At 31.7% G+C, this 12,362-nt stretch overlaps 1 protein-coding gene across 1 annotated transcript in view; it reads right to left on the reverse strand.

Annotated features, from left to right (window-relative positions):
• Positions 1-7,401: 7,401 nt before the first annotated feature.
• IKKepsilon (I-kappaB kinase epsilon) overlaps positions 7,402-12,362 on the reverse strand; it is a 90,661-nt gene continuing 85,700 nt past the window's right edge. Inside the window, exon 20 of the mRNA XM_035353019.2 lies at positions 7,402-12,309. Coding sequence (XP_035208910.1) covers positions 12,243-12,309 — 67 coding nt within the window. The 3' untranslated portion in view covers positions 7,402-12,242. The remainder of the gene's footprint in view (positions 12,310-12,362) is intronic.

Here is a 12,362-nt window from a genome sequence, read left to right on the forward strand (position 1 = left end):
TGCGAAAAACTTCTCATACATCATGAAAAACTAATACACATACTGCTGTTTTCCTAAACTCCATCAGTATGAAAGTTATTTTTTGAGATTTTTTTTAACATCTATATAGGGTATTTTTTAAGAAAGAATCAATCAGCAATATCATTTTAATGTATATGTCTTCATAATTTTATGCGTGTGCATTGTCTTCTCGAATATTTGTACACACACAAAAAAAAAAAAATTAAGTTGGCAGTGTGTATGTTTTATGTGATGAAAATATTTAAGAAGATAGAAAAGCCCACTATCCTTCAAATAAGGTGAATATTATTCACTTTCTAACTACAACAAATGTTACACTCATCTGCAAAAAAATCATATACACTCATCTGCAAAAAAATCGCAGCACCAAGAAGGACTTGTACGATCGTGACGAAATTTGGTATGCAAAAACATCTTGATCGAACATGCAAATGATCAAAGTTTCAAGTCAAATGAACAGGAATTGCGATTATAGCGCACATTTCGCAAAGTATAAAACCATTAACAGAGGAGAAAAGTTTATCTTTTTTTGTTGCTGCCATTATAATTCCGTAAAGAAGCAATTAAAGATGTCATTACGACGATATCGAAGACCTTAGAGACAACTGTAGGGTTGCGTGAAGCTGGGTGGTCATACCAAGCAACAGGCCGCCACCTGCAGCGTGCAGACACTGCTGTGCAAAGATGTTGGCAGCAATGGTTGCTACAAGGAAATTGCTGACGAAATGATTCTTCGGAAGGCCAAGGAGCACAAATGTGAGACAAGATAGGATTATTGTTCGCCATGTCAGAACCGCCCCAATGGAATCATTGTCGACTATTCAAAGCACTACAGCCACATCTATACTTCCCGTGGTACCGTCCACCATCTCACGCCGCTTGTCTGAGGTGGGGTTACGCTCACAGAAGCCTTTAAGACGTTTGCTTTTGACCCCCACAACATCGGGGGATTCGTCTGGAGTGGTGTCGCAGCCGATCATCATCACTACCATCAGACTAGCATCATATAGTGTTCAGAGATGAATCCCACTTCAATCTTGAAGCAGATGACCATCGTGTTCATGTCTGGAGAGGACGGGGCCCAGCGATCTCAATCAGCCTTTGTTTTACAATAGCATACAGCCATAACCTCTGGTGTGATGGTGTGAGGCGCTATTTCTTATGGCAGCAGGTCATCTTTAGTCATCCTCCGTACATCTTTAACAGCTCAACGATATGTTGATACCATCCTGCGGCCAGTTTCATTACCCTTCATGGTACGTCATCCTGGGACCATTTTCCAACAAGATAATGCCAGGCCACATACCATTTGCAAATCTCTGGACTGTCTCCGTGCGGTTGATGCTCTTCCTTGGCCAGCAAGGTCACCAGACCTTTCACCAATTGAGCATGTCTGGGCACAGTAGACCGCCAGATTCAGGCAACACAAAATATTGCAGATCTGGAGCGACAACTGATGAATGCCTGGCAGAATGTGTTGCAGGATGAAATTATGATATGCCAATGATCTTGTGTCTATGATATGGTGTTTTGCTGAGGAAATTCATGTGACAAAGGGCAATAACAAATGCTGCTACATAGTGTCAGACTTTGAGGAACTTTTACCACTGAATTTATAATAAATACAGCAGCATGCTTTCTGCCAGAATTGTATTATTTCAGGATAATACAAAGCCCCAAGCTACTATAAAGATAAGCTCAGATGAATCTTTTGGCTAGCAGCCAATGTACGATGCCTAAAGACTACTGTGGCTTCCTATAACTGAAAGATTTCTCAGTGCCAAGAATTCCTAAACCAATGAAAAAGCAAAGGTGTTCAGAAATAATTATCCTCTGAAGCAACACTTTTATACACAAGTCTACAAAAACATGTCTCACACTATGACAAAGTTTTCAACAATGATGATAACTATGCAGAAAAGTAGCTGAAAGTACTATATAAAATCTGAGCAAAAATAAGGTACCAAAATGCTTAGTAGTTCATTTTCTATTGTAAAACAATTATTTAAAAATAGCCTTCACAAAGTATTCCTCAAAAGATGGTCTGCAAAAAATAAAATTTATGGTTGAAGAATTAAATATGCTTTTCTCTTCAGAAAAATCACAATATTTATATTATGTAGCTAATATTTTTCTGCTGGTATCAGTACATAATAAAAAAATACAAAAAAGTAACCACTGGTGCTATGCCTATAGATAAAACAACACAGAAATTTTCTACATTTAAAAATTCAGATAGAATTAAAAATATATTTTAAACTTTTTATCATTATTATAATAAGCTTGCTATTATTACAATTATAACACTAAAAATCCTATTATAGGTTATATTTCTTATTGAACACTAATGTAATATTAGAAGATTAAAATGTTACTACTATTTGAGTAGAATTAAATCTGTCAGTTTTTCTTATTTTTATATACGCTATATATATCAATACTTCACATTGCAGTAACATACAAAAATATATAAAATATACAAAAATTAAAAATAATGTTTTTATTAGAAAATCTCTTACAAAAATATATAATTACACTTGCACAAAAATATTTTAAACTTAGTAAACATTCAGTACACTTCGCCAGTGGGAAACAGGCATATGTCAACCAATTTTAAATTTAGTGTACAATGAGGCAGTTTCAGAACATTTGTTTTAATTAAAAATTTGTTCATAGAAGAGATATTCATTATCTGAAAATAAGTAACCTAAGTTTCCTAATTCATGATACTTGGATATATTACATTTGTCAAAAAAAAAGTTCAAGCTACAAATTTCTCTACTGTTAAGAACTGGCCACTAGGATTACAATTAAAATGTTACCTTACCCTTTACAAGTTTCCAAGGCAAAGACATGATGCAATTCAAAAAGCACAGAAATCTTTTCTTAGCACTGGGATTAAAAATTTAAAAATAAAGAAAGAAAGAAAGAAATGGGGTACAAAAGTAATTCAACTAAATAATCAAAGTGTTTTGGATAAGGAAGTGACACAAAGAAACAATCAAGGTATTTTGGAGTCCATTGCTATCATTTTCAAGTTCTGTAAATAAAACTCTTTTCGATAAGAAAGAGTGTATATTTAAGGGATTTTCTTATTTAGAAGATTATACGGAATAAATGCATATTTGGACTTGAAATAATATTCTATATAACTGGAAAAAAAAAAAAAAAAAAAAAGATTATGTAAAATAGGAAAAATCTTATTCAAAATATGAAATTGTTAATGAAATGGTTTAAAATGAAATTGACCACATGTAAAATTGGTTTGCCTTAGAGAAAATAAGCATCTACTGTTGTTCAATATAGTTATTTAATTATATTTTCAGAGAGAAGTATCATTGTATGTAGAAATACATTTTTAACATCCACGAGATTTCAGTCAACATTTTAGAATTATTACAAAAATAGAGATTTTGACATTAATCTGAAGAAGAAAAATATCAATCCATATTAGATTTATGTTTACACTTATAAATAACAGAATGTTTACACTTATAAATAACAGAATAAGTAAACATAACAGATAAACATTACATTGCAGAAAAATTCTAAATTTCAACATGTCTTACATAAACATTATCCACTTTATGTAGTGAATGGGATGCCATTACTTGTTCTAAATTCGTAAGGATTTAGACTAAATGAAGGCATATCATTCGAGCTACATATAAACGTCTGGGTTTCCCAGACTACATCATACACATTATTAAGTTCTATTTTACAGGCAGACATTTTGTCATTCGCCTAAATCACACATATTCCACAAACCGGCTAATTAATGCTGGTGTACCACAAGTGTCAATTAACTGGCCCGATAATTTTCTTAATTTATGTGAACAACATACCCCACACTACCAACACTACACTTGCCAGTATGCAAACGATGCAGCAATCCTTGCACAAAATGCATCTCTGTTTTCAGTTACACATGCACTACAAAACCCCGTACATGCATCAGATTTCTGGCTTAAAAAATGCCCCCTTTTTATTACTTATTTTACAAACAAAGCTGATGAGATTTTCTTTGCTTTAATGCTAACCTTTCAGCCAATCTCTAGCTTTCCCGACTCTGCCTCCCAGGTAACCCATTACTCAGTGTTTTATTAGTTGATTCCATTGTTTTCCTTAAAGGACAATATTCGCCTTACTTCTAACTACTTCAGACTTATTTTATTATCTGAATTACTATTTACACCTACAGATATGATACTTATACACTAGGCTATTTATATTTATTAATCTGGGATAAGAACCTATGCCTCATGGCCTGCGACCACTTAACACTCAATAAAACATATAAACCAGAGGATTATTTCTCAATTTCAGATTAAGCTACCATCCAAACTATAAAAAAAACTTCCTTTTTATACAATGCTTTGAAAAAAATCAATAAATAATTTAAATACCTTTCTAAATTTATACACATAATTTTTTTTTCATCAGTTAATGAATATATACTAATGCTTTTTAATATGGAATTTAACACTGGATTTCCAAAATAAATATTTTTGCTATATATCTAGAACATATGCCACAGAGTTGCTTATATTATTTCCACTTGATATCCATAAAGTATATTTCATTATTTCTTCCCAGATTTAATAATATGCAAGTCAATTCCAAATAGGTGTAACATTTCTCCAGTAAAATATGCTTTACAGGAAATGTCCTTTCTTCAACTGAACTCTGCAAACATACAAAAATACACTTATCGTTAAAAATAAATCTCTCTCACAAGCAAACCTTCTCGCCTTTGATACCGGTTTGCCAGAAACTCATACATTTTCTGAAAGCTTATACCACAAATAGAAAAACTGTGAAATCTTAGGGGCAGAGGAACAAGCATTTAAGAGCTATAGGACCCACAAAGTATCAGTAAAATGTTGGAAACATGACACCAAACGTTGCAAAAATACTTGCTTCATTTATTTATATGAACTAATAATATGGTAAGATGGTGGAGATCTCAATATAAAGGAAAAGACAACTCGTAGAAAAGAAACAATATACACTGGGATGTTGAAAATGTAACTTAACTGTTAACTATCAAATAAACATTGAGACAGGCAGAAAGACAGTTAACATTCGGCACATTTTACAAAACAGATAGCCTCACATTTTGCACACTCATCATTTATCAATCAATAGAAGCAGTAATCCATTGGTGCAATCCACATTCCAGGTTCGTCGTCCAAATATCTGCCCTTATAAAAAGCATACTTAATCAAGTTCCTAAGACGAAGAGTGCTGAATTAATATAGCGAAAAGGACTGCAGGGCCATAAAACTATCGCGATGCCAAATGTACTCCTTTGTCCCAATGATTGAGCCCATTATGTAATGAACAAAAGACTTGTAGTGTCTGAAAAAATGAACATCTAGAGGCTGGATCTTTCAGTAAATCCTTCAGGTACCAGTTCTTTTTGTAAGACTTTACCATCAGGTACTTCGGAAGCAGACAATGCATGATCATACAAGAAATACAGACGCCATTATGGAAATATGTCCATCTATGCACACTTTAATGTCCATGTATACATACTTTATGGATCCTATAGCTCCTAAACACTTGTACCCCTGCCCCTAAAATTTCACAATTTTTCTACTTGTGACATGAGCTTTCAGAAAATATATGGGTTTCTGGAAAACTGGTATCAAAGCAGAAAAGTTTTACTTGTCAGTATGATGTGTATATGTACATATACAGGGTGTCCCGTAAATGTTGCACCACCAGTGGGTGCTGTACAGGAGAGTACTAGTGGAAAGTGAAGATTTTCAACATTTGAATGGTAGGCGCCATATGAAGAGCCTGGAACATTATATGAAAGGAGAGCTTGCAGACTATGGAATAGCTGACAATAATGGATGAGCCACTGCACACATTTATTGAGAACACTTCCCCAACAGACGTCAACCACACCACAGTTTGTTTGCACGTCTGCATCAAAATTTCTGTGACTATGGGTCATTAAGAAGGGGCAGGACAAGTGAGGGTAGGCCACGATCAACTCGCTCGTCGATAGGGAAAAAAGAAAAGAGAAGTGTTCTTTTCTTGTGTGCTGGAGAAAGAGAAAAGGGAAGGAAAAAAGAAAGTGTGCTGGATACAGTGGAGAGTAATCCAAGGACCAGCATATGGGCAATTGCCTCTCAATCAAGAATATCTCATACCAGTGTCCAGCATGTCTTGAATACCGAGTCCTTCCACACCTTTCGTCTCCAAAATGTTCAGTTACTGCTCCCCCATGACCATCCTGAACGTGCGAGTTTTGCACAGTGATTTTTGCAAGAAAGTGCCCATGATGTTAATTTCCCAGCTAATGTGTTGTTTACGGATGAAGCCACATTCAATAGAGATGGCATATTCAATAACCACAATCAGCATTGTGGGCTCAAGAAAACCCACACAGCATGTGGCACTACAACACTTCAAAGTTAATGTGTGATCGGCAACTTCTTAGTCAGGCCATGCCTTTTGACAACATTAGAGTTGAATGCCATGAATTATTTGATCTTTCTGGAGCAGGTTCTTCCCAACTTGCTCGATGGTGTTCCCCCAAATGTGAGGTGCAACATGTGGTTCCAACTTGATTGGGTGCCTGCTCATTTTGGACTGGATGTTCGTAGTTATTTGAACACATCATTCCCACATCGATGGATTGGGCGTGGTGGACTGGTTCCCTGGCCCACACCATTATCAAATTTATCGAGACTTGATTTCTTTTTGTGGGGAGCCATCAAAAGTGTTGTGTATCACAATCCTGTTGTGTCTGAAATGAATCTTGTAACAAGACTCGCCTACGCAGCTGTTACAATCAAAGAAACTCCACGTGTGTGAACATGTCCGGTAATCAATGGTCTGTCAATGTCAGGCATGATGTTTGGCATCTGATGGTGAAAACTTTGAGCATCTGTTGTAACATTCAAGCTATCGTACACTATTTGTATCCATGTCCAATAAATGTTTCAAATTAATAACTCTCTTGTTTCCTTTCCCATCTTCTACCTCTGCTACCACTTACCCCTGACATTTCTGGGCATGTATTCCTATGCAATTCTTAATCCTTATAATGTGCCCTACCTCACCCAGAATTTTGCTGCAACAATTATAGGATACCCTGTATATATAAGGGCATACATGTCTCAGAACCTTCCACCCATCAGATGAGATTTCACAACTTTATTGTTTGCCAATTCTGAACATCAATTAACAAAACTTGTTGCAATCAAATGATGTTGAAATAATTAATTTTGCTTGTTAGATACTCTAATGTTGTATAGTTAATGCAAAACGTGAATTTTGTATAATTTTTAAAAATTCAAGCTTTCTTAAAGTAAATTTTACTTAATAAATTTTAAATGATTTCAGTCAAAGATAACAACATCAAAAAGAATGAATATTTTATTTACCATGAAATTATGCACATTAACAATATAAAAAAATTGTTTTTAACTCTTTATGAAATTAAGAACATACATTACTATTTTTTTATATCACAAATAAATAAAGTACTGGGAAGTTTTTATTATTATTAAAAAAAAAAAAAAAAAAACTATAATGTAGTTTCAAAAAAGAAAACTGCTCTCTTCATTGCCTACAAACAAATTATTCTCTATGCTAAAAAGCATACAAGTGTAACAAAGCTGACCAATATATCTTTCCGACTCGATTTGATTTTTTGATTTTTTCATATGGTGGAAAGATGGTCCTAACATACATTAACATTAATTAATTATACAATAAGTTACAAATTTTTAATCAGTTCTAAATCAATCAAATAAATCATGTATCAAATATAAAAAAATAAAAAATAAAAGAAACAATAATGTGTAATAAACAAAAAACAAAAAAAAAATAATAATAATAATAATAACTGAAATCTACAAGATGAAAAAGTAGATTCAATCATGCAAAATCAACATTTCAAAATAACAGGAAAATACATTAGTTAATTGTAAAATTATCAAAAAAATTTTGAAAATTATAAAAATGGATATCTTTAATATTTCAGCTTGTTTCTATTTGGTAATACTGGATGTCAAACTCTACTGACATAAGATCTAATATCCCATAGCCTTCTTAGATGGTTTTATTTATTTGATTACGGCAAAACACTTGAGAAATCTCTGCCTAAGGGAGGACATTGAGGACTCTCTATGGGAAACTGGCTCGCATACACATTACACATGGGTAAAACCATGAAAATGCCCATGCAACCAACCTGTTCACGGGATTGGAACCTCAGACTAATCTAGCAATGTTCAGTGACTTTACCATTTGGCTGTTGGTGGGCCCTCTCCAGGCCAAGAAGTGTACCACTTAAGAGGCTGCTTGAGGGCAGGAAAGATGATGCTAAAAAGGGAGCTAAAATTATGGGTGATGCTAAAATTATGGGAACCGCTAACTCACAATAATAATGGAAAAAATTATACTGTCTCAGATACAGTTTTGAACATAAATAACCAAAATACTATAAATGCAATGAACAAACTTTTATGCAAAACAATCAGCATAATACAAAACTTTATGAGAGTATGGAACTTAAAAAATTAAACAGAAATTTATTTATAACACTATACTGGAAAAAAAAATCACAATACTGAAAGATTGGAATGCATACATATTTAAAACATCCAATAAGAAATATAACATTTTTTCTTGGCCACAATTCATTCAGTTAAATATAAAACAATCACAATATATGATTATAGTAATATAAGCTAATACATGACATAAATTGAAGTGAGCCTTTGAAAGGCAATTTTCATTCAGAAGAATTTCAGAAATACATGTTGAAAATGAAATATTTACATATGCAACAGCTAAATGTATAAAAAAAAATTTCGCACATAAATAGTTAAAATTTTGAATAATTTTTCTTCATATCCTGATTAGAAATCTATTCAAAGATTTCTTACAGATTCAAGTTTACGTAATTATTATTGTATTGATAAATTTTGAAAGTATGTTAATACCAAAAAATGAAGATATCAAATATTTTGATAATATTTTGGGATGGAGAATTTTTCTGTCATTACAAAATTTTACCCCTTCCCTTGCAAAAAAAAAAAAAAAAAAAAAAAAAAAAAAAAAAAAAAAAAAAAGCTTATACAAAATTTAAAATGTAATTTAACTATAAAATAAAAAATTTTTTATATTGTGAAGTTGATCTAAATACATTTATTAAATTTCAATTTTGGCATATAGATGAGAGTTATGAATTTTTTTTTATAAAAAAGGGGCATAATAACTTACTGCTAGATGGAACAGTTTCAAAATCCTGTATTAGTTGTATGAAATAAATTATGCTTTAACATATATTTATTATTTGCGGCAGTTATACAAATTACATTGCAAGATTGAGACTGTGGAGGTAATCAAGTTTTTCAAGAGCAACAAAATGCGATTTTGACTTATTTAAACTCACTTAGGCACTTTAACAATCCTCTTTTAGATTATGCAGTCATTCTCAGTAAAATAGGCTTAAATTTAAAAATATTCAAATGCTGAATATATAAAGGGAAATTTAGACCATTTGAAAAAGCACTAAATGAGAATGAGAGGCTTAGTTAATATATATGTACTGACTTATATGCTATCTTGAAAGCCAATTCAAGTATTAAGCTAGTATGCTTATAATTTTATATAAAGATGAATGCATAATGCACACAAATGCAAAATGCATAATTAACATAATATAAACCCATACACAAATAAAAATGCCACTCTCATAAATATATGTAGTAAATTTTAAAAAATTCATTATGCTACAAAAGGCAGAAAGATACATTCGAATTTGAAATTTACTGTATTTTGATATATATTTGACTTTGAAACTTATTGGAATTTAATTTAATATTTTAAAATTTTGCACACAGCAAAACTTTAAAAAAGTTTCTATGAAATACAGTACAAGGTCCGTAATCCGGACTCGTCGGAACTTCGGCGTTTCCGGATCAGGGGTTTTTTTCGGATTATAAATCATTAGTTTAAATCTGGTAAGATGGCATGCAGAAATTATACAATTAAAAATATGAAACCGTAATTTATGAAATAAAGAGTAATTATGATCTAAAGGGTATCAAAATTTACAAAAAAAAAAAAAAAAAGCTTAATATTTACTTGCTTACTTTATTAAACATTTCTTTCAATGTAAGTTTTTTAAGTTGCTTCATTTTTTGTGCTAATACTTTCTCTTTAATTCTATAAACAGACATAATTTCATGTTCAGTAACATAGTTCCATTGTGCAAGTCCTGTAATTGCTGTGTCAAGAATACTGACTAACTTGTCAATCGAAATTTTTTCGTTTTAAAATAATTTGAAATAACCTCTGTGTCACTTTCTTCACTATCGGAAGCGGTATTTTCTGGATCTAGAACCATACTACAGATTTTTCCATCCGTTAATTGATTGATGATTGACTTTCCAATGTCATACTACTCGCATAATTATGAGACGGATATGCCTTTATCCATTTTTTGCAGCAATTCCACTTTTTATTTGATGGACATCGAAACAGGCTTTCGCTTTGTAGATCCTTTGGCAGCTCCAGAATTAAAAACTCTTCTTGACATAATCGAAAGTTCAAGCTTAATTTTTATAAAATTGCTCTAACAGTCTGCAAAAAATAATAAGCTGGATCCAGTTAGAAGATTAAGAGGAACAGCGCAATCTGCAACATTAGCTGAAATGCCTTCGAATCAGTAAAGATAATTTTAGCTTAGCTTATACCGTCCGCTATACATTAAACGTGCATGCGTAAAGCATACAAAAAAAAAGGTTTGTGGCTTTAAGGTCCGGATTATGGATTATTCCACATAATGGACATCCGCATTACGGGCTTTTTACTGTATATGTACTTTTTACTGTATATGTAGCTTCAAAACTAATAATTCACAGAACACATATGCTCTGGATCCCTTAATTGTGGCATTTTTAACATAAAAAACTCAAAATATATATTCATAAGATAAAAAACATAAAAACTCAAAATATAGATTTTATGCAATCTATATTTTGAGTTTTTTAACATAAAAAACTCAAAATATAGAATGCATATTCAAATTTAGAAAAAATGGATACAAAAATAAAAACATACTGCTTGTTTTTCAAATATCTACATAAAACCACTTTAATAAATAATGAAGGACATGCAATATATCTTTCAAATTTCACTTTTGGTTTCTCAAAAAAAAAGGTTGAATTTAAAGAATGTTCAGCTTCGAAACATTTAATATTTATTTCACACTCTTCCATTCCATTTTCTTTATATACAATTCAGTATCAAAATATTTGTTGAAAATATTTTCAACAAATTTCAATACAGAATGTATGTAAGCTATAACTTCCAGAATAAAATAAATAAATAAATATAGCTTCATTAGCAGAATATTTAAGGTTATATTATTTTGAATATGACAAAGCACACAGGGACTATTTAGGGAGGCCTATGGTGCAGGACTTTTTAAGTGAAAATGGCTCATAGACAAAACCACTCATGCACCCCAGCCTGTTGGCATAAACTGGAAAACAGAGTGAACTACCAATATTCATCTGTCTTTAATCACTGGTGAGGCTAAAATATTTAAGAATAAAACTTTAGGCTAAGATGCATAATTTTACAACCTAAATGTTTATTCTTGAATTCAGTTTGTAAAATGACACATTTTATAACTACAATTTAATCATATACCTAAATTAATATTCCTGAAGAATTGACAAAAAAGCAATAATACGAGATAATACTGCATTATTATCACAAAATGGATTTTGCAACGTAATTGTACATTTCATAAGTATTAAATTTAGATTACATGTTTTAATATATATTATGAAATTGCTAATTACTTTATAGGAGCTAAAATTTTTAAATTACATTCATTAGAACCAAAATGGTAAAAATTTAACTATAACCATATCCAAATTTTGGTTACCTGATGCAATTACACAATTACATTTTCTAAACGGAAAAATTACATTTAAATTGCTGCACAACATACAGGAAGAGCACATATTATGTTCATATCATCAGCAATCCAACTTCTGTAGACTATTTTTTAACCATGTATCTTGCCTATACAGGCATAGATAGATATGAAAAACTTCATACAACATTATATTTACATTACATAAAAAACAGTTTTTGGAAAAATAGTTTTATGCAGGTAAACAAATTAATGAAAACTAAAGGCACATGTGAGAATGAGTTAATTATCAACTTCATCATGTCATCTGGCCACTGTTTTCTTCACTACCAGTAATCTTCATATCTTTCAATACCATACAGAACCTTTAAAAATTAAAGTATCATGCTTTTAAAAATATTAGAGAAAAAGTAAATAG

This window comes from Stegodyphus dumicola, chromosome 12, assembly GCF_044657685.1.
Source record: "Stegodyphus dumicola isolate Sdum_Otavi_A_Nest chromosome 12, ASM4465768v1".
In the NCBI taxonomy this organism is placed as follows: Eukaryota; Metazoa; Arthropoda; class Arachnida; order Araneae; family Eresidae; genus Stegodyphus; species Stegodyphus dumicola.